Source organism: Knufia obscura (genome assembly GCF_036327395.1).
Source record: "Knufia obscura strain CCFEE 5817 isolate CBS 148926 chromosome Unknown scaffold_1, whole genome shotgun sequence".
In the NCBI taxonomy this organism is placed as follows: Eukaryota; Fungi; Ascomycota; class Eurotiomycetes; order Chaetothyriales; family Trichomeriaceae; genus Knufia; species Knufia obscura.
This window is the reverse complement of record NW_027042687.1, coordinates 1,309,329-1,333,980: the sequence shown is the minus strand read 5'-3', so window position 1 is coordinate 1,333,980 and position 24,652 is coordinate 1,309,329. Positions and strand designations below refer to the sequence as shown.

At 51.8% G+C, this 24,652-nt stretch overlaps 8 protein-coding genes across 8 annotated transcripts; 3 read left to right on the top strand and 5 right to left on the bottom strand.

The window, feature by feature from the left end:
- Positions 1–298: 298 nt before the first annotated feature.
- Positions 299–1,036, top strand: PMZ80_000484 (uncharacterized protein; the record flags this gene model as incomplete). The annotated part of the gene is made up of 1 exon (XM_064868935.1): positions 299–1,036. The coding sequence occupies one exon, from the start codon at positions 299–301 to the stop codon at positions 1,034–1,036; it is 738 nt and encodes a 245-aa protein (XP_064734432.1).
- A 505-nt stretch (positions 1,037–1,541) lies between these two features.
- On the top strand, positions 1,542–2,873 carry PMZ80_000483 (uncharacterized protein; the record flags this gene model as incomplete). Its single annotated transcript, XM_064868934.1, has 1 exon — positions 1,542–2,873. The coding sequence occupies one exon, from the start codon at positions 1,542–1,544 to the stop codon at positions 2,871–2,873; it is 1,332 nt and encodes a 443-aa protein (XP_064734431.1).
- A 3,823-nt stretch (positions 2,874–6,696) lies between these two features.
- On the bottom strand, positions 6,697–8,795 carry KAR2 (ATPase with role in protein import into the ER; the record flags this gene model as incomplete). Its single annotated transcript, XM_064868933.1, has 2 exons — positions 6,697–8,395; positions 8,446–8,795. The coding sequence occupies 2 exons, from the start codon at positions 8,793–8,795 to the stop codon at positions 6,697–6,699; spliced, it is 2,049 nt and encodes a 682-aa protein (XP_064734430.1).
- Positions 8,796–9,906: 1,111 nt separating this feature from the next.
- RMD1 (sporulation protein rmd1) lies at positions 9,907–11,757 on the bottom strand (the record flags this gene model as incomplete). Its single annotated transcript, XM_064868932.1, has 3 exons — positions 9,907–9,983; positions 10,031–10,093; positions 10,143–11,757. 3 exons carry the CDS (start codon positions 11,755–11,757, stop codon positions 9,907–9,909), a joined length of 1,755 nt encoding a protein of 584 aa, XP_064734429.1.
- A 540-nt stretch (positions 11,758–12,297) lies between these two features.
- On the bottom strand, positions 12,298–13,641 carry PDA1 (alpha subunit of pyruvate dehydrogenase; the record flags this gene model as incomplete). Its single annotated transcript, XM_064868931.1, has 3 exons — positions 12,298–13,258; positions 13,320–13,453; positions 13,510–13,641. 3 exons carry the CDS (start codon positions 13,639–13,641, stop codon positions 12,298–12,300), a joined length of 1,227 nt encoding a protein of 408 aa, XP_064734428.1.
- Positions 13,642–14,220: 579 nt separating this feature from the next.
- On the bottom strand, positions 14,221–15,390 carry PHO85 (negative regulator of the PHO system; the record flags this gene model as incomplete). Its single annotated transcript, XM_064868930.1, has 2 exons — positions 14,221–15,168; positions 15,325–15,390. The coding sequence occupies 2 exons, from the start codon at positions 15,388–15,390 to the stop codon at positions 14,221–14,223; spliced, it is 1,014 nt and encodes a 337-aa protein (XP_064734427.1).
- Positions 15,391–16,429: 1,039 nt separating this feature from the next.
- Positions 16,430–20,911, bottom strand: PMZ80_000478 (uncharacterized protein; the record flags this gene model as incomplete). The annotated part of the gene is made up of 1 exon (XM_064868929.1): positions 16,430–20,911. The coding sequence occupies one exon, from the start codon at positions 20,909–20,911 to the stop codon at positions 16,430–16,432; it is 4,482 nt and encodes a 1,493-aa protein (XP_064734426.1).
- A 2,759-nt stretch (positions 20,912–23,670) lies between these two features.
- On the top strand, positions 23,671–24,529 carry PMZ80_000477 (uncharacterized protein; the record flags this gene model as incomplete). The annotated part of the gene is made up of 2 exons (XM_064868928.1): positions 23,671–23,803; positions 23,907–24,529. The coding sequence occupies 2 exons, from the start codon at positions 23,671–23,673 to the stop codon at positions 24,527–24,529; spliced, it is 756 nt and encodes a 251-aa protein (XP_064734425.1).
- Positions 24,530–24,652: the final 123 nt, after the last annotated feature.

The following is a 24,652-nucleotide window of genomic DNA, read 5'->3' as shown; positions in this document are numbered from 1 at the left end:
GCCAGCAGAGATCCGGTATCGCATTCTTCGTCTACTCCATAGATACCCTGGGCCACTCCAAGCTGATAAGAGTAAACTGAAAGCAAGGCCGCTTCCTGACGATGAGCGTGATAGCGAGCCCATGGTCCAGCTATCATCTCAATTGCTTGCATCTCGTCAACTGCTTTATAGGGAAGTATCTCCCATCCTGTAAGGAGACAATACTCTTCAGGTTGCTGTCAAATGGTCGAAAACACACTTCAATACATTGTGCGATATCCTAGGTAACACGATCACTCTCGTCAAAGACGCTGAGGACATGCCTGCGAGGAACTACGGTCTTGAGTCTTTCGCACGCCAGGCACGAACCTGGGAAGCTCTGCGGTTTGCTACCTACTTCACTGGGATCTCGAAAATCCAGAACATCGACGTGAGCATAACGACACAGTTCGGGACGAGTGTCTTCGTGGCGTGCAGGGTGCTCAAGGGCTTGCTCAGGAACAAGAATGTTACTTTTACGCTTATTGCTGATCTGGACGAGGAACTAGACTCGCAAGAGTTCAAGCGAAAGGAAGCACGGTGCCTGAGAGGCTGTCGGTCGTTACGCTGCAAATCAATCAACTTTCTTGGTACGAAAACGGACACCTCAGCCTTGGTTGAAGAGATTACCTCGAATCGCGAAACTCCTGCAGATATGTTACCTATTTGGAAGCAGACGTACTTCGAATACTTTGTTCAACTGCCTGATATCGATGGGGCGGAGATTACCCCAATTTATCCGCCAGAAATGGAGTCTCTGTATCCGGAGGACGAGGCTTGGGCTGACCCATTCCTATCTGCTGTGTTCCAACATGACACTGAAGGAGCGCGCCAATGTGCTTCTTTACTGCTCGAGCAAGCCGCTGACTGGATCGAGGAGTGGGAAGAATCACGAGCGGCAGCCGCTGAGAAGAAACATGCACAGGCGCTTGCGGCAATCCGGGAAGACAAGACACCCTTGACACGACAGCGGGACAACACAACCACTGCATTGCAAGAGGTCAGCCATTACAGTTGATACAGTTAATAGGATCGAGAGCAGGCACGATCATGTTCTCATTTAGCGTGCCTTCTACATTTGTCGTTCATACATAATCTACTTTATATACTGGCTTTACCATTCCTTCGTCTAGGCTTCCACAAACAAAGTGGACTCGTCGTGTCTACCTGCGCCATCACGACCTGACCCTAATCTGTACCACGTCCATTACTGAATTGAGAAGCTGCTTCGGCTTTCATACAGGGGTGGAGCGGAAAGCACCGCTCGCGTTCTCCGCCCTTGGCCTGGCCTAGCGTACCGCATCTTGAACACCTCGAGGTCGCTGCACACTCTGGTTCACGCCGTCTTCTCCCTCGCGCACATTCGCGAGAATGCTGCCTGGCTGTTGTCGTTCGCGGTGACACTGCCTGGGTTCACTCTCGCGCCTGCGGGCTTCACATCAATGCGACGACCTCGAGTACGAGACTCGACATAGCCAGTCGCCGATCTCCCCCACCCACGCTCACAACAACAGCCAGCCAGAATGGAAGACACGTTCGATCCCGCGAGCTTGACTCGCCTAGACAGCACGCCCACAATAGCAACAAAGACCCTGCCATCAGCCCCCAAGCAATCCAAGACCTCTTCGAACTACCCGCGCATCGACCTCGAACCAATCTACACGGATCTAAAAGATGCCATCGGCCACAAATGGGAGACCTACTTCGACGCCCTCACCCGCTTCACTCGCGGCGATCTGCACGCCCGCGAATTCGGCGACTCAACGGACGACATCCTCTACTCGTCCGACACAATCCTCCACCTACACAACAAGTTCATCTGCGCAATCGCATTCAATTCCACCCGTGACAGTCCCGAGCCCGGCATCGCAGCATGGGTCACGGCCCAGACCGACAAGAGCGCCACGACCACCGCCCCCAAAGCCGCCGTGACAAGCGATGCAGGCGAGCAGCGTCTCAAGAAGGAGGTCATGGCCATCCACGCGCGTGATCGTCGGCGCCTGAAGAACATGAACAACGAGGCCGATGCGAAAGCCAAGGATCAAGATGAGGCGAGTCAGAAAAGGAATGCATACGAGGAGGCCTACAATGCGTCGAAATACAAGGTTCCTGAGGTCACGAATCCCAATGCGACCGGGCTGACCAAGACGAATTGGGAGCCTGAGATCAAGAAGCGGTATCAGCAGCCGTTGTTCGCGGAAAGTGCTGAGTTCCCTGATGCGGCGAGTGTGTTGGCGAGGATGGTGCCGATTTGCTATGAAGAGGGTTTACCGCAGGGAAGTTCGCTTGCGTGCTCAGATTTCGTGGTTAGTGCGGCTGAGTTCTTCCTTAAGGATTTTCTGGGTACCGTGTTCGAGCGGGTGAGAGCTAATGGGCCGAGCTATGAGTATCTTGGGAACGGGCATGATGGGCAGTTTGGGGGTGGGATCTTCACGGCGAAGTATAGGAGACAGGTCAGTAAGGAGATGGAATTGGTCAAGACGGGAGCGTTGCAGAGGACGAGGGATGATGATATGCTTCCTGAGGAGTATTTGGCTAGTAAGACGAGGAGGCCCATTGGGGTCAATGATTTCAAGCTGGCTGATCGTGTTGGGCCGACGTTGTGGAATCGGGTGCCGTTAATGGGATTTGAGCTTGCGAATAATTCTACAGAGAGCGATTACGATGATTGGAAGGCTGATCAGAGGCACTTGGACTCGAGTCAGGTTAATGGGAACGGCCATGCTGAGAACGGTGCTAGGACAGACGATGAGATGGATGTTGACGAAGATGCGTTCGATTGGGAAGAGTCAGATTGGGGTGGAAGAGGCGCACTCGACTCGTTACTGGATGACTGTTTGGCTATGCCTGCTTGAGAGGAGCACATCTTAGCACCGGAGGAAGATACTCGAAACACAGAGATTCACGAAGACAACAATAAGCACAAAGACGATCGGCACGGCGAATACGAGCCTCAAATACCCACTCCAGAAGAGGTGGAAAGAGTGTCTCGCTATCACCGCAACGATTCAAGGGGTCACAGGACGGTATTCACGAGTGATCTCAACGGTATCTGGGACACATCGACCTCTGGACAAGGTTCAGAAGTTCCAATCCTCCTGGCTGATGGATCAAGTATCCCATCTCGACGCTTATGTCTACAGCAGAGTGGCTCATACGCATTTTCGTCAGAGCATCGATCGCATGACATGCCCAGCAGTCAACATCCCACAGGTCCGGAGGTCTTTCTCAGCATTATAGCATTCCAAAGAACGGACCTCATCGCTCAAGTATACCCTATGCGTCTTTTGCAGAGGCCGCTACGAGCCGACTAAGGGTTGCTTGAGCATGAATCACGCAATCTTACCTTTGCTTAAAAACCACTGCAACATTTTGAAAGAGATGGCCTCACCTAAAGGACGAAAGGGGCGGTTCACCTCGTGCAGATAAGGCTCGCTTGCAACAATGCTAGTGGGTGGCAAGGATTCGGCCATCAATCATGTCACGGTGGTAGTATTGTTGCAAGGCACAATCCCAAGCCCGCCACATCAGAGGCTCTTGGTCGTCACTGCAGGAACAATAGCAAGGTTGCCTACAGCATCATGTCGACGCAGTTCTTACCACAAACCGAGCATCAGATATCAATTCGTCGGGCCTCGCCAGACCACTCTCAAGCGGAATCAACCACAGATCGAAGTCACGGTAACACGCATCTTCCCCATATCATCGCATCAAAGAAGCCCCTGTACACGAATACCAAACGAAGTGGAAGAATGGCCATCTCAGCAGAAGAGTACGTCGCCTCGCTTCTCAAGAACGAACGCAGTATCATACTCATTCTGTTCATCCTCGGCGCCATTGTCACCGTCGCCATCGGTCTCATGTTCTGCGTTTACCGCTGTTGTTCGCGGCCAGAATATGTGCACGGAATGGACATCGAGAAAGCAGGTGCAGGTGCGGTCGCGGATCGAGCCACACAGTCAAGTCGCCCTCCATCATATTCTTCCCATCTTACGCCAGAAACACAGCAACTACCGGCTACATCATCACTGCCTCGATTGGTGAAGCAAGATACTTGCGAATGCAGATTCATCTATGGTCGATGCCACACCGAAGTCGCCAATACCGTTTCTAATCAGGCAGAAGGTCAAACTGGGAGAGTAGGGGGAGACCTCGCTCATCCACACAGACGAGCACTTAGGCAAGGAGCAATTGGACCGCAGTTAGCATACTTGAGCTGGCAAGATGATCCACCATCATATGCGGAGCTCATGGCGTTCAGTCGAGGTTAGTGTGTCTGACTCGGCAGCCATCTGGCCCGCTCATGTGGAAACAAGGCTTGCGAAGACGGTATTTTCCCTTCTCAATAGAGCAAGGTCCAATTTCTGACTTCGAGGTTTCTCCACGTATGGTTTTTCCCAGGCGCGCAAGGTATGCTACACAGCAGCTCAACTATCCCGCGGGCGGGTCAGTAAGAGCATGGAAGGTGACAGTGGAAGCTGGATGCAGAGATCTGGAACGTTGGAGGCCTCCAGACTCTTTCATTGAAGGAATCTAAGTTGGTAAAGGCATAGCTCAATAAGGAAGAGCCAACAAGAAAGTCAGTCGGCACAACGAAGCAGAGCAGAACAAGACTATTTGGGGACATATCATATTTGTGCTAGCTAAGTATCCAAATCTGAACTCGTCACATCACTTTCGTACCAATCTGACCGTCTGTTTGGACAAACAGAGGACTACCCTATCCCTGATCAATCAATCTACTGTACTCCCGCTTCGTCATTTACTTCTAACCACCTAACCACCTCGATCCTGCCGCCCAACGCCAACATCGAGGCCACTGTAGCGATCCTCACTCGGAAACAGGCACGATGCACACTGTTGAGGGTCGTGCCCGCCGCGTGATAGCCTGCTCCGCTTACTCAGGAAGGCGCCGCCCTCACACCAGTTCACTTCGCACCTTCCACCAATTACAGAGACTCAACCACGGAAAGTGCAGCCCATTACGTCGTGCCTGCCGTGTGGAAGCCGACATCGCCAAAGAAGGCACGATCCACATATATGGTCGGTACACCTGAGGAAGGAACAACTTATCGGTCGCGCCTGCTGTAATGAAGCTGGCCTCCCCCCAGGAAGGTGCTATCCACTGGTCGTGCCTGCCCCACGAACATATAACACGAAGGGGAAGGTACACCCTTGGTTCGTGCTACTCATGAAGATTGATATCAGCAATAGCTTAGGAAGTCGCCACTCTGACGAGCTCGCGCCTTCCGATTGATATCAGACCCGCGAAGGAAGGCGCACCCCCAATTCGTGCCTGCCGCATTGATGTCAGACTGTGGGAGGAAGGCGCAGCTTACGCGACAGGTCGTGCCTGCCGTGTGGTTGTCCAGCGATGAGAAGGAAGTCACGATTCACATACAGGTCGTGCCTCCCAACTGCCATCACCCCAGTACCCAAGAAGGCTCACCCTTCACTCTGTGCCTTCCCCACCGCCCAGATTCTGCTTGAGAAGGAAGGGTACAAATCTCGCTTCGTGCTTGCTTTCGACCTCGACGTCGAATCTTGTTCGGGAAGCCGCGTACAAACTAGGTTCACGCTATGTTTCTGAATAATAGTATCAGACTCGGCTCCGCAAGGTGTACTGTATCCAGGAGCGCACCCGCCGCGCGAAGACCCACGACATCTCCGGTTAGTTGGAAGGAGCGATGCCCAAGTTGCACCTTCCGCTTCACGTTGAATCCTACTTACCCACCGAGGAAAGTGCGACCCAGTGGTGGCGCCTTCCGGTTGATATCACTCTCTGCTGAGGAAGGCGCAAGCCCAGATCGTCCCTGCCGCAGCAATATCAGACTCATCAACGGAAGGCGCAACCCTCTCGTCGTGCCTTCCGTGTGGACTTCGACATTATCGAGGAAGGTGGGACCCAGTGGTGGCGCCTTCCCCTTACGATTGCCCTCCCAAGGAAGGCGCGACGTTGGTGCGTGCCTTCCGGCCGCTGTGTGTTCTGCTGGGAAGGTGCGATTCTCAGATTGTGCCTTCCATGTGAATATCAGATACTCCAAAGGAAGGAGTGATCATCGATTGCGGTGGGTTGTGGCTGCCTTATCGTAGGGTGCGCAACACTCACGGGTGGTGGAAGTTACGACCATAGCATGAACGGTCGTGACTACCGCTTGGTAGACACTACTGTTCGTGCTAGGGGTTATCCAAGATGTGCATGAACTCGGTACGAATGCAAGGATTTGAGTGGGAAACTTGATGGTGTGGGTGGTAGGCTGTAGGCAGATTACGTGAAGGATGGATCATGGAGGTAGAAAGAGCGCCTGGTCAGAAATTAAATATCGAAGGATAGACGGAGTCATGCCTCGTGGCCTTCAAGTTTCAGGTCAACCAACAGCGCGCAGAAAATCAATAGGAAGAAGGCAGATCACATTGTTTTTGAGTTTCTTTCATTTTAGTATAGCATGGTACAAGCCCGTAGGTCTATCTAAATCCTACTGTGGCACGGTAACGCCGTCCATGCCATGCTTTTACCCGCCCGATGTCTTGCACCAAGGTCGAGAAGCTCTATCAATCGCAATCAAACACATAACAAATTCGATGTATCTGCCAGGTGGACAGACTCTCATGTTGTTTCGTCAATCATCAACTTCACCTCTTCTGTCCCCTACCGTCCCCTGTCATGACACCTCACGCTTACAACTCATCGTGAGTTGGACCCTCATCATCATCACCATAGTCTGGCATACCACCGGCACCACCAGCATCAGCGTAAAGCTTGCTAGTGATAGGGTAGGCAACACCGCTCAACTTCTCTCTCTGCTCCTCGAAGTCTTCCTTCTCGGCAGTAGCGGCGTTCTCCTCAAGCCAGTCGGTGGCTTCCTTGACAGCCTCAAGGAGAGTGTCCTTGTCGTCCTCGTCGATCTTGCCACCGAGGCCATCTTCGTCGTTGACCTGGTTCTTAAGGGAGACAGCGTAGTTCTCAAGGCTGTTTCGGGCCTCGATCTTCTCTCGCTGCATCTTATCTTCTTCAGCGAATTCCTCCGCTTCTTGAACCATCCGCTCGATTTCTTCTGGTGTCAGGCGGCCCTTGTCGTTGGTAATCGTAATGGACTCGGACTTGCCAGTGCCCTTGTCACCAGCGCTGACTCTGAGAATTCCGTTGGCATCGAGCTCAAATGAAACTTCGATTTGTGGGACACCTCGTGGGGCAGGTGGAATACCAGTCAGGTCGAATTTACCCAGGAGATTGTTGTCCTTCGTCATTGATCGTTCACCTTCGAAGACTTGGATCAGGACGACGGGTTGGTTATCGGCTGCTGTGCTGAAGATTTGTGCCTTCTTGGTCGGGACAACAGTGTTTCGGGGAATCAGCTTGGTCATGACACCTCCAGTGGTCTCGATACCAAGAGTGAGAGGGTTGACATCCATGAGAACAAGCTCCTCGGTACCGGCTTCACCGGAGAGAACACCACCTTGGACGGCTGCACCATAGGCGACGGCTTCATCAGGGTTGATACCCTTAGATGTCTTCTTGCCTCCGAAGTACTCTTCGATCATAGCCTGAACCTTGGGGATACGGGTAGAACCACCAACAAGAACGATGTCGTCAATATCACCCTTCTTGACCTTGGCATCCTTGATGACCTGCTCAACCGGCTTGAGTGTCTTCTTGAACAAATCCATGTTGAGCTCCTCGAACTTGGCTCGGGTCAGTGTCTCGGAGAAGTCCTTGCCTTGGTGGAAAGCCTCAATTTCGATTCGGGTGGACATCTGGGAAGACAGTGTTCGCTTGGCCTTTTCGACCTCACGCTTCAGTTTACCCATTGTCTTCAGGTCCTTTCGGATGTCGACATCGTTCTTCTTGTTGTAGAGCTTGACAAAGTGATCCATGACTCGCTGGTCAAAATCCTCACCACCAAGATGGGTGTCACCTGCGGTTGCCAGGACTTCGAAGACACCTTCGTCGACAGACAGGAGGGAGACGTCGAAAGTACCACCGCCAAGATCGTACACGACAATCTGTCGCTCCTTCTTGTCGGCAATCTTATCCAGACCGTACGCAATCGCGGCAGCAGTGGGTTCGTTCACAACTCGGAGGACAGTCAGACCAGCGATGATACCTGCGTCTTTCGTAGCTTGACGCTGAGCATCGTTGAAGTATGCTGGGACTGTGACAACTGCGTGCGTGACCTTCTTGCCCAAGTATGCTTCGGCGACTTCCTTCATCTTTCCAAGAACCATGGCTGAGACTTCCTCGGGTGTGAAGGTTCGTTCCTTGCCGGCAACCTCGACATCGACGACTGGCTTGCCGTCTTTCTGGACAACGTGGAAGGGGAAGTGCTTCATGTCCTTCTGGACATCTTTGTCCGAGAACTTTCGGCCGATCATACGCCTGGAACTGTTAGCAGATGTCGGGTGGGCTGCGAGGATGATTGTGCTTACTTGATGTCAAATATGGTTCGTTCCGGGTTTGCAGCATACTGGTTCTTCGCTGCGTCTCCGACCAATCTCTCCTCATCGGTGAATGCCACGTAAGAAGGTGTTATTCTGTTTCCTTGGTCGTTGACGATAATCTCAACCTTGCCGTTCTGCATCACACCGACGCAGGAGTATGTTGTTCCCAAATCAATACCGATGACAGTGCCATATTCAGCTTGGCTGTCGTTCATGGGTGCTTGGTCCTGTGCTTGCGCTCTGCCTATCAGGGCCAATGGGCAGATGAACATGAGAAGTAGGTAGAACAGTGTCGTAAACTGGAAGGCCGAAGCCTTCGACGCTCTCCGCGTCGCCATCGTTGAGGTTGTGTGTCTCGAGTTGAAGAGCTGCTTGACTCGATCCAAGTAAGTTGATATGTTTAGTAGACAGTAACCTGCTCAACAAATCTGTCTGAAGGTTGTGAGAGGAGGAAAGGGCGAAGGGTCGAGTATGGGTAGCAAGAAACAGAAAATGCTAAGTTATGGACACCTTGAAATATATCGAAAATAAGTGGCCACATGTGCCTGTGACGCTTTATCGATAGCCACCTTCCACCGTGTTCACTTCTGTATCAAAAGAACAAGCTGTCCAATAGTGTTTGCCAGAGTGGAGCACTCCAGGGGCGTTTCCTTCGCTCAACAATTGGTACGCTAGTGACTACAGAGCCTCCTGACACTCCTTTCCATGCCGAATCGTTTGCGGGAATGAGTCGACACAAGCTGAATACCATACTATCTGGCACAAAGCCCACCGTGGTGGGCCGTTAAGAGGATCTCTACGATCGCGACTATCACTCGCACCTTCTAGAAGGTTCACAGACAAACAAAGAACATGCCATCTGGCCATTTCGAATGCCGATCAGATGAGCATCGAGGAGGGTGATACAAACGAGGTTGATGGCCGACATTGACGAATAGTCGTTGGTACAGATGTAAGGCGTGCTAATCGGCGGGTTTCATTGTATATGGACTCGAGATAGAGTCATTGTGCTCGGTTGGACGTGATCGGGGACTCCGGGGCTTTCACTGTTCCATACGAGCATCAAACAGAACCAGACCTTCTCCCGCATAATACCACACGTGTCCATTAGTGATTGTATGGGGTATCTATGTGCATTACCAACAGATCACTACACCTTGCTCCTCTCACTCCTTCACTCCTGCTTATACCTTTCCTTCCAGACCATGTGATGGTACCCTCTATCAATCGCCGCCCTGGGATATGTGGGTAAACAACATTTGAGAAGCTGCAATTAGTGTCACTCGTACTGCAAATGCACGAAACAAGCTGAAGTGTGTCTCCCACTAGCTGTACGAAGACTGCTTCTGCTGGAATGTCAAGCCCTGTGAGAAGGCGCTTTTCTCTTCCTTTGCCTTCGCAGCGCCGATGGCGCCTCATTTTGTGATTTCAACCACGTGTGATTGCTCCTTAGTCGGCGCCAGCAAGTACATCAACCACAATATTAATAGCCGCGACAAGGATCTCGGCCGCAATCAACACGATGACTGCGCACATGTTAGCTTGCGTCACTCTTCAGCTCAGATCAACCTACCAATCCACTCCAATATCTCATCATGCCTTCTACTCCCCTGTTCCCTCAATACAGCAAGCAAATCTGTACCACGTTAGCATCCATTCCCCAGTACACATTCCTGTCTACTCACCAGAAATAACATCCAGCCTTTCCGTCAACAACGTAACCCTCTGCCCAATCTCCAAATAACTCCTGACCGCCGCATAAACCGGCTCAAGATGTGGCTCCGCCCACATCAACTCCGGACTGTCAAGCACAGAGCCTTGCAGATGTATATTGATCCTTAGAATGAACAGCTCCCCAATCTGCATATTCAGCTGTCGTCTCGTGAGATTTATCGATCCAGTCTGAGCAATCACCGCAGGTAATGGACTCGTCGTCTCGATTGTTTCGCTGACCAGATCTTCGAAAAGACTCGTCTTCACAGACTGCGAGAGCGCATGTGAGATGGCGATCTTGATCATGTGGTTCTTCGGGTCACGGAGGGAGATGAAGTCGTTGTAGATGCGCGCTTGGTATTCCTTCGTGTAGTAAAAGTTGAAGTCTTCGGTCTGCAGGCTATCGGTGGGTAGTGGTGACTGGGAGAACTTGGAGATGTCGTTGAGGAAGCGCTTTTCTTGTTCCGGGGTCATGCCCCAGATGACGACTGTGCCGTAGTCAAAGACGAAGACTTCGGGAGTTTCGACTTCTGTATTGATGTCTGGATTCGAGGCGAGGGCGACATGGAGCTCATCCTGCTCTCTATGCAGGGTGAGATCTTCTTGTGATCTCGAAGCGGGGCGGACAAGGTCCTCTAAGCTCGGATCCTGTATCGCGTTTTCTGACAGGTCGTGTGGCTCGGCAGCTGGTAGACCAATCTCATTTTGGAGGTCTAACAGATCTTCTCTTCTCTCTTTCGAATGCTCTTCCACTTCCACAGCAGAATCAGAGAAACGTCTCTCGCCAGGTAATAGCCTGGGGCTATTCCTAGGACTTTTCCGGAGATGCGCAAGCCGTTGCTCAGCGGGACTGTTACTTGTACTCCTTTCGCCTCCATGACTGTGACCCATCCTCCTGTTGAACTGCTCTTCGCTCGCTTTCCGTTTTTTCAGATAGTCATAGTCGTATGTTGAGTACAGGCACTCATCGAACAACCTCGGATTGGCACCTCTAGTCTTATGCCTACTCTTCATGAACTTCAGCATGTTTTCTAACCTGTATCCCTGCGAGGTGCAATATGCAGTGACTCTGGGCAAACGATCCCGGTCCGCTCTGCCCAGTCTTGCAGCATCTCTTCTCGCAGAAGGGTCTTTTATCCTGGTGAATTGCGAATAGACATCTCTTCCACTTTCTTCGTCAGGACCCTCATCGCCGAAATCTGGATTAGGAAGGATCTTCAGCTTCTCGGCCTTCTTTGAAGTTCTCTGAGCACCGATACGTGGTAATGGTGGGCCAGCTGGCTGTATGGTTGGAAGTGGTGCGCCATGGCTATTTCTTCTTCGCAGCTTTGAGTTGAAGGACTGAATGAATGGTTCTTTGCGAGCGTCGGCAGAGAGTGTTTGCGAAGGACTTTGCGCCGGCCGAAGTGCACCTCCACCTGTACTCGAAGAGCCTTGCGTCGAGATCTGTGTGAGAGGATTGAAGGTTACTGTCCGTTGCGGTCGAGTCGCGGGAGCTGGACGTGACGTAGATCCAGTAGCATTTGCAGCAGTCGGCGAGTCTCGACGGCTCAAGAGAGGCGATGTTTCCGACGTACGTGTCGCCATAATGCTATTATTGTAGCTGTGTGTAGCCAAGTCGGCCTCGAAGGATGTTACAGAAGGTACGATGCAACGTGATTAAAGCTACCAGCAACTGCAGATGGCCGTAGTGCCGTGGATGGAACGGATGCTTTTGGACTGCTCTCGATAATTCATGCCGATCAGCCTAAAAGCACGCTAAATTCCAGCAATGAAATCAGCCTCTCAAAAAGTACAAGCACGTGGCATGTGGCAGCTGTTGTAAAACCACCGACTGCCAGAAGTGCCATGGGTGTCACAACGGTTTGTGCAACCCTATCACTTATGAGAAGGATACCACAGATGTCAAGATGGTAGGAAGTGCTTGCCCGAACATACTGCCAATTGCTACCCACCGCACAATACACAACCGAATGCCTGCTGCAATACTGCAATGACCCAAAACGAGCACCTCGCTTGACCAGTGAACTATCTATACATCGCTCAAGCCCGAGTAGAAGATGCTTTTCGCACGAAAGTCGCTAGTCTCAACCTCAATCAATCCATCACTGCCCCAAGGGAAACCACCTAGTAGTAGTATGTCTCATCGGTTGTTCGTCCCCTCAGATATGCTGGCTCCGAACCTCTCACGTAGATGTCCTCAAACAGGATCTTCGCTGTTGGGTCCGGAACAGCCATCTTCTCAGCCTCAGCAACCTCCGCATCAACATCTGCTCGTGCCTGCTTGTCAATCTGTTTGAGCTCGTCCTCAGTGCACACTTCCCAGTCCAAAATCTTCTGCTTCAATCCTGCAATAGGATCGTTTGTGCTTCTCATTCTTTGGATCTCCTCTCGAGTTCTGTACGTTGTACCCGGGTCAGACATGGAGTGACCACCATACCTGTACGTGACGAACTCGAAGACCAGAGGACCGTTGCCGTTGGCAGTGTATTCCTTTCCGTACTGGGTCGCAGCCTTGACTGCAAGGACGTCCATGGCATTGATCTTCAGACCAGGAATGTATTGTCCTCTCTTGTAGTATTCGGTCAAGGCAGAGGATCGTGCAGCGGAGGTACCCATACCATACTTGTTGTTCTCGCAGGCAAAGATGCAAGGCAGGTTCCACAGCTTTGCCATGTTGAATGCCTCGAAGACCTGGCCCTGGTTGGAAGCACCATCTCCGTACAAGCTGAGTGTTGCGGTCTTGCTCTCGTTGTACTGGTGAGCAAAGGCAATGCCTGCGCCGACAGGGACCTGAGCACCCACGATACCGTTACCGCCGTAGAAACCCGGAGCGAACATGTGCATGGACCCTCCTTTTCCATATGCGATACCCTCTCGTCGGCCCAGCAGTTCACCGATGATGGATTTCACAGTGCCGCCGCGCATAAGGGCGAAACCGTGACATCTGTAAGCGGTGATGATAGCATCCTCCCGTGTGATGGCGTGTTCGATACCGACAGCGACGGCTTCTTGACCTGTTGACAGATGGCAGAAACCTCTGATCTTCTTCTCTTTGTATAGTCTGTCTGCTGCCATTTCCATGCGCCTGAGCCATCCAACGTTAGCATCCTGTCCGTTCATGCGCAGATGCCAGATCGTCAACATACCTCACCGAGACCATGTCGTAGTACATCTTCTTCAGCTCCTTCTTCGTAGTATGTAACTCATATGGGGGAGGGTCGAGTTCGTACGTCTCAAAACTCTCGTCCGAGAGCTTGACCGGGAAGTCCTTGTCATCTTCCTGCACCGAGTATTAGCACATGCGCTGGTAGAACAGCAGATACAATTGGTACATGCCTCTGGCACATCAGCTTTTTCGGCATGCGAACTGGCAGCGTCGGTGGTCACTGTCCGCTTCGCAACCTGGTAAGCCTGTCTCTTTGAGACTGACTGCAGGCCGAAGCCTCGCATCACCGCCCTGGACAACATCTTGGACACGGATATGAGAGGAGATGAACAAGGAGAAAAACGCGAAATGAAGCAGGCACTGCAAACTGCAGTCAGATTGTCGCAGCTGTTCTTGCGCTCTCCGTTGGGGGTAACAGCGGATTGAATGAATTCGGCCAGGTCCACTGCAAGCTCCGCCATTGGCCACTCGGGCTCGCTGAGGATAGCCCAACTATTTTAGGACCTCTATTCTACTTTACGTCCAAATATGCTCTACACTTCCACTCATCTGAATCGGTGGCTGCTTGCTTAGTTGAAGCATCCCCGTAGAGAACACGTAATGTAGCAGGGGACTAGATCAAAGCCCAACTCACGTTGGAGGAGATCATTTGCAGAAGATTGAGGATATCATATTAAAGTCTCCCCTTTATTGGCCGTGCCGTGCTCAGCACCGCTTCAGGTCTTGCAATCATACCGCCTGTACTCTTCATACCATTAAACCCTGCGCCATTCGCTCAAGTTGATCATTACACTTCACACAGGGCATGCTCCCACCCAATAACCATGCCATCATCACAATACTGCCTAACACTTCGAACTTCAAGTCCAGCTTCATCCACTCTAGTAACGCCCACCAGGCACCATACCCGGCTGCGTCCCATAAGCACCACTGCTCATCCCCGTCATCCCCGTGTTGACCTGCTGCTGAACCTGGTCAGCCACTTGTGCTCGAACCCGACCTTGCATGGGCGCCAGGTCGTTGAACCACGGGTGCCGCAGTGCTTCTGGTGCACTGATTCTGTTCTCCGGCCTCAATTGTAGCAGTTTGCCAATCAGATCTAGACCCAGATTGTCAACCTGCGGTAGTAAGATGTGCAGTTGTTGTGTTGCGTAGCTTGGAAAGTTGCCCTTGTATTCTGGTAGCTGTGATATGCCTGGCCAGGTCCGCTCACTGGGTGTTCCCATCAACCGGAAGATCTTCTGAAGCTGGTCTTCGTTCGTCGTGCCGGGGAAGAGTGGCCGACCGGTGAACATCTCTGCCATGATGCAGCCTGCGGACCAGATATCGATGCTAGTGTTGTATGTTCTCGATCCCAGCAGAACATCAGGAGCTCTGTACCATAGTGTGACAACCTCATTCGAAAAGGTGTTGACAGGTATACCAAACGCTCTCGCCAACCCAAAATCTGCTAGCTTCAATTGACCCTTAGTATTGATCAGCAGATTCTGTGGCTTGAGGTCTCGGTGTAGCACTCGGTTTTCGTGGCAGAAGGCTGTCCCTTTCAGCAGGTCCTGCATGAATCTCTTGATAGTCGGGGCGTCTAGCTGTCCTCGGTCGCCTCGGGCGTCCATGTATTTCTTAAGATCTTTGTCCATGTACTCGAAGACGAGCATCAGCTTGTTCTCGGTGTGAATAACATCGTGCAGCGTGACTATGTTCTCGTGCTTCAGCTCTTTCATCAGACTGATTTCTCGGATTGCGGTCGATGGTGTGCCTTCTTCGCTGTCGAGGTGGATTTCTTTTAGGGCGACGAGTTCACCCGTCTGTCGGTTCCGTCCTTTGTATACCTGGAGGAATGGGTCAGCATGGGTCCGGTCTCCATGGGAGTATTCTGGTCTGGCTGGTCCCTGGTCTGGCGGACGGTTTGCACAGCACTCTGCACTACCAAGTCTTTCTTTGGAAGTCCTATGGCAAGATATTGGCTCTCACTCGTTCTGACTTACTGTTGCATATGTGCCTTCTCCCAACTTCTCTAATTGCTGAAACGAGCTTGGGTGCCGTCGATCCATATTGGCAGGCTGCGGAGGCTCTTGTCTTCTGTCTCTGGTACAGGGCGGCGGAGGCTGGTTCTGAAACAGCACAGAGCCTGGGCTGACTATGCGACGGACAATATCGTGGGTAGACGGCACCTGCAAACGGCTTTGTGCAACAGTGGCAGTAGACTTAGATCGCAGATCAGGTTGTGACTGGGGTGGCTCTCTCTCGGCGACTGTGGCGGGGCTCTCTGTGCTTGTGGCCCCGGCGGCGGCAGTATTAGAGGAACTCGTCGTGGGCGCGTTAGAACTGTGTGACGAACGATGCGGCAGAGAGGAAGTCGAAGATGAACGAAGGTGTTGCGACATAGTAGTTGAAAACGAGGAAGGGCGAGGGTTGCCCTTGTGGCAGCCTGCCAGTGTTTGCTGGTTGGCTCTACATGATCGACATATTCACTTCTAGGCGAGGAGGGCGGCTGCCTTTCTAAATCCACCTAACTACGAATCAGCATCGCAACGAATCCGTAGGCGCGCGTCTCTAGCTCCTGGTGGTTGCCCTTCGCTCTCCTGGATGGCTTCATTTCCCAATAATGCCACAACGACCGTCCGGTGGCTAGAAGCACCCTTCTACAGAATAATATGCACCTGACTACTCCGTACTGGATGACAAACAATGATCTAGGTTCATTCTGGATTATAACATGTATTAAGGGATCTTCTATATTGCCCGACTTGCATTGCAATTCTGCCCTATGGGTTCATGTTCCATCATAAAATTAAAACAGCCATAACTTTATCGCCCGCGACTTTCCATGGTAAGATAGGTCAAAATGCCCAGTAATCATCGTCCTGTTTTTCAGACAGCCATCTCTATGCAAATCGTTCTGTTGTTCATGCTCGTTGCTCATACTCATGTGTCCCGGAAATGCTTCAAATCGCTTGCTAAATGCTTCCAGTTTGCTCGCTGATTGGGGTATCGTTCGAAATCGTCAGAATCTTCAAATATATCAATCAGGTTTCGTAAGTTTCGTTGCTAAACATCGTAGAGACATCCAGCCTAATTCGTTCTTTCGTTTCATGGTGCCTGCTTCCGGGGCCTGCCGACTCCGGCAGTAGCCAGTGTAGGCACTGTTGGTTCGCTCATCGTTCTTCTCTTCTGTTCAAGTTGTGGTTTTTGTGTATATGCGATCAATAGCTTGAAATTACTCGCTCGTGTTTTGCACTCCTTCAAGACTTCCTTGTTGGCAAAAACGCTCCTGGAAGTATTGCCGTCTGCTATCATTCCTGCCTCAAAACAATGTTGCCACCAGCTCCGAGCTGTTCTTGACACCATCTTGCCGATCTTCGCGTCTGCATTCTCTGAATAGTCTGCGACCAAGTCGTTGAGCGAGAAATTAGCTTGACCACCTAGACTACCATAAGGCCGCGGTCCTGCTGATGACCTTCGCTGTCGACTTGCCATGGATTCTGTGCTTGACCTGGATTCGGAGGATGAGTCAAGTGAGCCAGCTGGCTTGCCAACGACAGGTACACCAACAATGCAACGACTAAGGTTGGAGAAACCATTGGACCCAAGAACAGTCTGGACATTGTCGATGATGGGCTTAAGACTGACGGTGCGGTCTGCCGCCGTCATCTTGATCTTCAGGTCTTTGACCGCTCTCCTTGTCTGCACGCCCATATTGACTATATCGAGGTCCAGAACCATGAGCTCGAGATAGCCGCCTGGAGCCAAGACTCGTCGACATTCAGAGACGATGTTCTTCAACTTCGAATCTGGCATGGCTGGAGGGAATCTGACCACGATGGCGCAGAAAAACCCTGGTGGGAAGGGAAATCTATCGGTGAAGCTGGAGATTTCGGACCGGCGATGGTTTGACGGAGCACTCTCCGCTGTCCTGGCAGCTTTGACTTTGGCTCTGCCTTGCCGTCTCTCCTTCAAGTCGTGAACGTAAACTTTCTCTTGCTCATATGTCACAGCACAGTATATTGACCAGTCTTCGCTACCAAGCCCATCAATGACCAAAACGTGCTTCTCTGGATTTGCTTCAATCTCTTGCTGGGCTGGCGAGAAAAGCACACGGCCAAACGACAGCCACCGAGACACCATAAGTGAAGCATATGAACGGTCGGAATGCTTGGTTGGATTTCTTGTCCTCTCAACTTCTTCCAGTTGAGCAGCATTCTCATATTGTCTCGGGCGAGAGTGCTCTCGTTGTGGCTGGGCGAAAGCATAGGTCGGTGTCGAGGCATACACTGAAGAACCACTCAGTCGTTCCGAGAATTTGCCGCTACTGGGGCGGTCATACTCCTCGATGAAGTCACGCATTGAGAATGGCGAAGAAGGCGCATATGATGCGTGCAGCGCAGCGGCTATCCTTGATCTCCGGAGCCGTATCTCCTCGGACGATGCCATCTCCTGCAAAGAAGGCACATGCGCAAGTGCTGGCGCACCTAGAAACTGCCTCGAAGGCCCAGCAGCAGGGATGGGTGTTGGTATGATGGCGAGACCTTTCGTCGATTCATTGTCTCTAGTCGGCACGGCCGCCTTTCCTCTGCCCCGGCCCGCGTGCTCGGATCTCTTCGACTTCTTTGAAGATAAAGAGTTGCTCTGCTGTGAGGGCGACATAATGTCGTCCATGAAATCGTTGTACTCGTTCCATACGTCGTCTTCGTGAGGTAGATGAGTGGCTGGGCGGGAAGGTATATATGTTACATCCGAAGCTGGAGGCCCCATGATGCTAATGATGCCCGTTGACTCGCTTGAGGTCGTGAAGTCAGAATTCCTGCCCCCAGAATATTGCAGAAATTCTGGTTCAACATGTCCGGACTGGTGGCGACGCGGTTGAGCCAGACGATTTGGTACTTCCTGGGTTTTGCTCTCACCTGATTCTCTTCGCCGAAAGATCGGAGGCCGCCCGGTGGTAAGCCGCGGTAGCTGTTCTCGACTTGCCTTTGGTCGAATTGGTTCCGTAACGTGGCGAAGGACAGGCATCTGTGGTGTGTGTGCAACCTGAACACCTGGCTGGGGCAGGTTTCTTGTAGGGACCACCTTCGGGATTCTTCCTACATGTGCGAGTCGAGGCTGCTTCTTGGAAGGGATGAGATCTTCGCTCATCTCAGCGCCTAGAGGCCATTCCGTAGGCACAAAAGAGCCGTCTCGCGCAACGGAAGCTGGCACCGATATTTGTACTTGTTGCTGATGTCTTACAGGTGCTGAGGGTAGGAGGATTGACTCACGGTAACCGTGTGGGTTTTCTATGACCTCGTCATCAGAAAAACCGCTAGCCATGAACCCGTCTTCTTTCTCTGGAGATTCTGCAGCTTCTCGGAGAAATTGTCCGATCGCCGCAGTAGTGTTCACTTCAGACTCCGAACCAAGCATTGCATAGAACGGTACAGGACGAGATGAAGGACCTGGAGCAACATCAACGGACATTCCCGGCCGTACCTGTGGTCCATCTGCCTTTAGCTTGACTGCTTCGGATATGCTGTCTTTCCTGCGGAAGATGTTCCATTTCGACTTCCTGCCCTTCGTCCTTTGCTTTTCAAGAAGGTGAGAATCTAGCTTGTATGTTGTACTTGCAGGCGTCGCTAGATCTGAGGACTGCGTTGTGTTCTTGCTGTCGAGACAAGGGGTCGTGGCAAGGCCTTGCGTCTCTATTGGACCCGGAAAGCGGAATGGCTCGTCGCTCCTCGCAAGCTTCTGTGAACGCCGAGTGGCTAGAGTAGGCCGACTGTCCTCACGGTCGGTCAGAAGGCGTTCTCGTCGAGGGGACGCTACACGGGTTGATGTAGAATAATTCTCGGTCGAACTGACAGTGCTCAAACTGATGTCGCTGAGCTGAGGATTCTTCGGCATCGATGGGAAGGGATTAGCTCGCCCTCTTCGAGATCCGCCTATCATTACCACTGGCTTGAGGCGTGACGATGCGAATTCGTCAAGATCAGATTGATCTTGGCTAGAGCTGCTGACTCTGCTCTGCTTCTTATCGATTGGTCTGCGCGTGACGCTTGCGATCGAAGTCTCGCTATCCGTTGCCCCAACGCTGCTACTTATCGACTGTTTGCGACCTCTTCGCCCAAATCTGGCATAACCTTCATGTCCTGTACCGGCTGCAGGTCCTTTGCGAGGTTGCAACTTTTGTGCTTTTGCCTCAGACTCGGCAGTGGGCTTGCTCTTGCCAAACAACGCTAACCTGGAGAATTTGGCGAGCCTGCTGCGGGCGGATTGTTTCTCAACTTCTGGTTCAGAAGTGGACGTCTGCCGCTCATGTCTTCGCGAAAGACTAGGAAACCTGCGATGCTGAGTTTGCTCTACGGGAAGTGGCTCAAGTAATTGTCTCGCATGTGACTGCGAAGGGACGGATGAGGTTTGTTGCTGTGTCGATTGCGGCGGCACCCTTGCAGCGGTTGGCTGAGTAGCGCAGTTGATAGCCTCTTGAAGCCTTGAATGCCCCTGTACCATGTCCGGCTTTCTTTCACTGACGGATGCCTCCTTATTCCCATCGGCTGGTAGAGCTGTACCCCTTGAAGTGACAGACGGATCAAGAGGTTTCATTATACTTGGGTTCAATGCGGACTGCTTCTCGCTTTTGTATGTCACAGCACTATTACTGCGCGACCTCGTACTCTTCAGAGATGACGACCGAGGCGGGGGTGTAGGATCCGGAGTATTCGTCTTCCTCAGTTTCCGCCCAGCGCGCTCGGTCTCGGTTGGAAATGTTGCCATGGTAGATGATGCTGATGTTCGATTTTCTTTCACGGCGGGCAGCTTTGGTGTCCGGATCTTGACATTTGAAGGCATAGGGACCGTGTGAGATCTTTTACTCGAAACATGAGCCGCTTGACTGATGCTGGGCGATGCCGAAGACCAAGAGACGGGTGTTGTGGCTGCGGTTGAAGCACTCCAAGCGCTCCATGGGCTAGAAGATGCTGTGAATTGTGTCGAAGGACTACTGATCGAAGTAATCGATGATGAGGCTGGGTTGGTCGGTCGGTAAGTGCTTGCAGCAAGTGCTTGAAGTTCTGGTATTAGACGAGGCGGCAGCGTTGCTGGAGGATACGTTGATTGCTTCTCAGGCATAGCTATGCCAAGGACCGTATCGTCGTACATATCCATAGGCGATAGACTTTCTGTATGCTGTTGCCGATGAGGATCAGACCCCAGAAAGGCTCGGGAACTATTCAGCTTTGGCATGTATGTGATTGTTGCTGCTAGACTCTGTCCTTCTGACGGCGGTGTGCTCGCATACGTTGGCGCAGGTCTGGTCGAGGCGATGTAGCTCAGACGAGCCTGTGAGGATGAAGATGTAGATCGCGGTAAGGCAGAAGGCCTTGCTTGTTCCGAGCGAGTCGTCATCTCGCTAAACCCAGTTGGCTGTCTGCTTGCAGAGTTGGCCGAGATAATGCTGGACCTTTTGGGAGCAAAAGTGATACTCGGGTCGCCATTACTACCAATATGTCTGCTTCTCACCGAGGGTAAAGATAGTCCATTGATGGTGGTTTGGGAAGGGAGTCCAGAAGTCTCGGCTGTTCGAGTTCTGTGCGACGCCATATGTGCTGTATTACCCTCAACTTTTCAGTCGGACTGTCTATTCTCGATCCGCTGATATCGGTCAAAGATTGCATGCCGGCGACCCTAGCACTGAAACATTCCAAAGAGGTAAGGCAATCCGAAGGCTGAGCTATGCAGTGTAACAGAAGTGATTATGGGTGGAAGTAGATTCAGAGTGTCTCCTGAAGTTCCAATAGTAGCGGCGGCCGCTGCCGTGTTAATGTATTTCGATGTCGTGAAGTCGTGCTCAGAATAATGAAGCAGGCAGAGTGCTATGCCTTAGACCACCAATTGCCAAAAGAAGTAAGTCAGATTTCGATATCTATCAATTAACTTTGTTGCCTGATGCCGGACTGTGCTCAAAGGACTCGCATAAGTTTGTTAATACAAGACATGAATTGAATCGAAGTGGAAAACTAGAAGGACGAGAAAGACACAAGTTAAGTCATCATTCATCAGCATGTGTGTAGTCAAGAAAGTCGAAGACAGGCACGAGGACGAACAAGGCATGGCAGAATCTGGCAGCCACAGTCGGTTTCGGTATCCACCAGAAAAGGACCCAAGCCTAATCCTGGTCTTGCCAAATGTGCTACTGCAGAAGTAGCGCCACAGTCGCATGAGTACGCATAGCCGGCAATGCCTAAATGTGACTTGTCCGAGGTTAATATGATTCACGATTGAAAGCGAGACCTGAAGTCATGCGTAATCAGAATACTAGTAACAAGCCTCGGTAGTAGCCCTGGTGCTGGCCAATCCGTCAATGGGCCGTGAGACCAGAGATACAACAGGCTTGATGTTATTTAGATCGCCTGCATATTGACCGTGGTGAAGCAAGATAGCTCCGCAAGTGTTGATAACATGAGCGACCGATCAATATCGTAGAAGCGGTTAATACCCAATGCTGATGTCGTCGTTGGTAGGAAAGTGTACTGGCGGCTCCAGAGGATCTATGGTGAGGGCCGAATCGTACATGGTGCCTAGTGCCAGAAGGGTAATCTTTAGTCCCCAGTCGATGGACGTTGTGAGCCAAAAGCTGAAGTCCGAACACGAAAGCTTCTGACCACACCAGAGAACAACGCCTAAGCAAGGCCCACCGCCACTAAAGCAAGCGCCTAGCACACAGTTTCTCACGCGCCGCCTGGCAGGGCTGCTGCAGGGCTAAGCTTCTTTCAGACCTTACCCAACCAGATGATGTCGCTTAACCTCACAGCCAATCGGTAAATTCGAAAGAGCTGCATGCTCAGCCGTATCGCAGAAGCCACTTCTCTCGCAGCCACCGATGAACAGTCAGGTTGTCGCCTCACATTTCTGCCAACTTGCCTCATCTAGCATGCGCAAATTCAGAATTCACACTTGGAAGACTTTTCAAGCCACAGCCGAACGGATATGTTAACTAAATCTCCGACACAGTGGGCCAAAATCTGGCCTTGTTCCGCACGGGAACAGAAGGGTGGACGCGACACCCATGGCCGCGAATTTCTAGGGAAAATGGCTTGTTTCAACTCGTGATTCGTTGGGTCTCTAGCCAATCGTAGAATGCTGCTGGGAGTGGGATGCTTCTATTCCGTACATTATTAACAAGCGCAAACGAGATGCTGCTTCCTCGCGTCCTGCCGGAGAGTTGAACTGACCAACCGCAACAGAGAAACGGTCTCTGGCAGTTGTGCTTGAAGGCAACAGAGTTCTTCTGGATGTGCAGTGTGGTTATTCTTGCAGGTTTGATTGCGATGCGTGATGCGGCAAGACGCGCTTCGTGGCTATTGCCTGATGGTTATTCATCTCTTTCCGAACTGCATCGGTTACAGTTGTACCTGGATTCGTGCTGTTTCTGCTGGGGGCATGTGATAAGAGGCAGGCACCCTTCTCATCTGCGTGCGGTGTACTTCAAACCTATACTAGCACGTCCCCACACCACCTTTAGATCAAGAGCGCATGAGTGACAAGTCACTTGACTTATCAATTGCTCTAAGGCTGTTCTATATGAGAAGATCTAAGCATTTCGCTTCGTTTCTCAGTATTCGGCAGCAGCGCTTGTGTAGAAGGAGGCTCGAGTCTCAGAGAATCGATGAGATCCATCGTTGCACCCACGACAAGCTGTGGGATCTGCCCAGAACATGTGACTGAGTAATGTTCGGGGTGGGAAATGTACACCCCCACGTCTGGTACAGCCTATGGACGCCGTAACCATAACAGTTTCATCGCAATCCCAGGCACTCGACACTACAACTGTGCATCGCTGTTAGGGACGGAGGGCGGCAGTTAGCTGGTCTGATATGATCCCCTTACGAACCTGTGGAATTCTAATTCTCGGGGAAGGCATCCCATGAGTAGTTTTCAGACTGTTATATAGGCAGTTGTTTGCTCGAGGCGTTTCCCGTGGAAGCGTAGAACTTTAGAGCATCCAAGACATGTTTCAATCGAAGCCAGTACGCAAATATCTTGGTGATTAGAGACGTACCTACGGACGTCGTTGTAGACCACAGGTGCAATGATGATGTTAGGTTGCTGAGGGAGCCACTGACGCTAAGCCCTTTCGCACGCAAGCTAGCCGATCGCGACTGCAGCGCGACAACGCGCATTCTCCCCAGAAGGCTGTCGAGTGCGTACACAGCTGAGAACGTTGGCCTTTTTTGACTTTGATATTGTTCATCACCTTCTGCTTCATTATTGGTTGATCAAACTTGGGATCGCGATCTCGCTTTTCCTCTTTTTACGTTTTTGGTGTTCTTCGTACGCAAGCCACACAACTCGCAGCAAACATGGCAGAGTATTCCAAGAAAACTGTGGCAGATCTCACAGAGATACTCAAGTCGCGTGGTCTACCTACCTCGGGCAAGAAGGCAGATCTCATTGCACGGCTGGCTGAGGCTGACAAGGCAGCTGAGACAACAGGTAAGTTGAGCTACGACAACTGGGGGCTTGCGCATACGTGCGCCGGATACACATTGTTGCGCACAGCTTCAAACGCGATTGATCATGCTGACAGCGCCCACAGAGACCGCCGAGCCTGCGCCCGAAGCTGAGTCTGCGCCTGCACAACCAGAGCCTGCCGAGGCACCACAAGAACATGCCTCGACAGAAGATACCACAGCTGCCCAGAACGGTGCTGAAGCAGCCGCGCCAACAGTGGAAGCAGACACAGCCCCTGCCCCTGAAGCCCAGACTTTCGCCATGAATCTCGCCGCATCTGACATTGACAAGGAGATGGAGAAGAGAAAGGCTCGCGCTGCGCGCTTCGGCACTGGAGGACAGGCCAATAGCGAGCCCGAAGCCACAGAAACGGCAACTGCTGACACAGATGCGCTGAAGAACTTGGAAAGAGCCAAACGTTTCGGCACAGGGACAACTGCAATTGGAAAGCTAGATGAAGCTTTACCCAGCCAGCGTGAGCGAGGGCCCAGGGGCCAGAAGCGCGGTGCTGGTCCTGTTGACGAAACCTCGACCATGGATGACCCTGGTCTGAAGCAGAATTTCAATCGAAAGGGGCGCTTTGGCAATCGAAGAAGAGGCGGTCCAGGGAAACCAACAGGTGTTGGAAAGCCCGCTGCTTCCGCTTTCGGCAGTGACCAAGATCGGGCAGCAGCGGAAGCGAGAAAGAAGCGATTCGCAGCGCAGTAGTGACCAAGCTCTTCGTCAAATTCGACTGAACGGAATCAGTGGATATCCTCGGAGCCCATTTAGAGAGGCCTGAGAGGTTGTGTTAAGGCGCTTCCACCAAGATCTCAAGCGAAACGAGGGCTC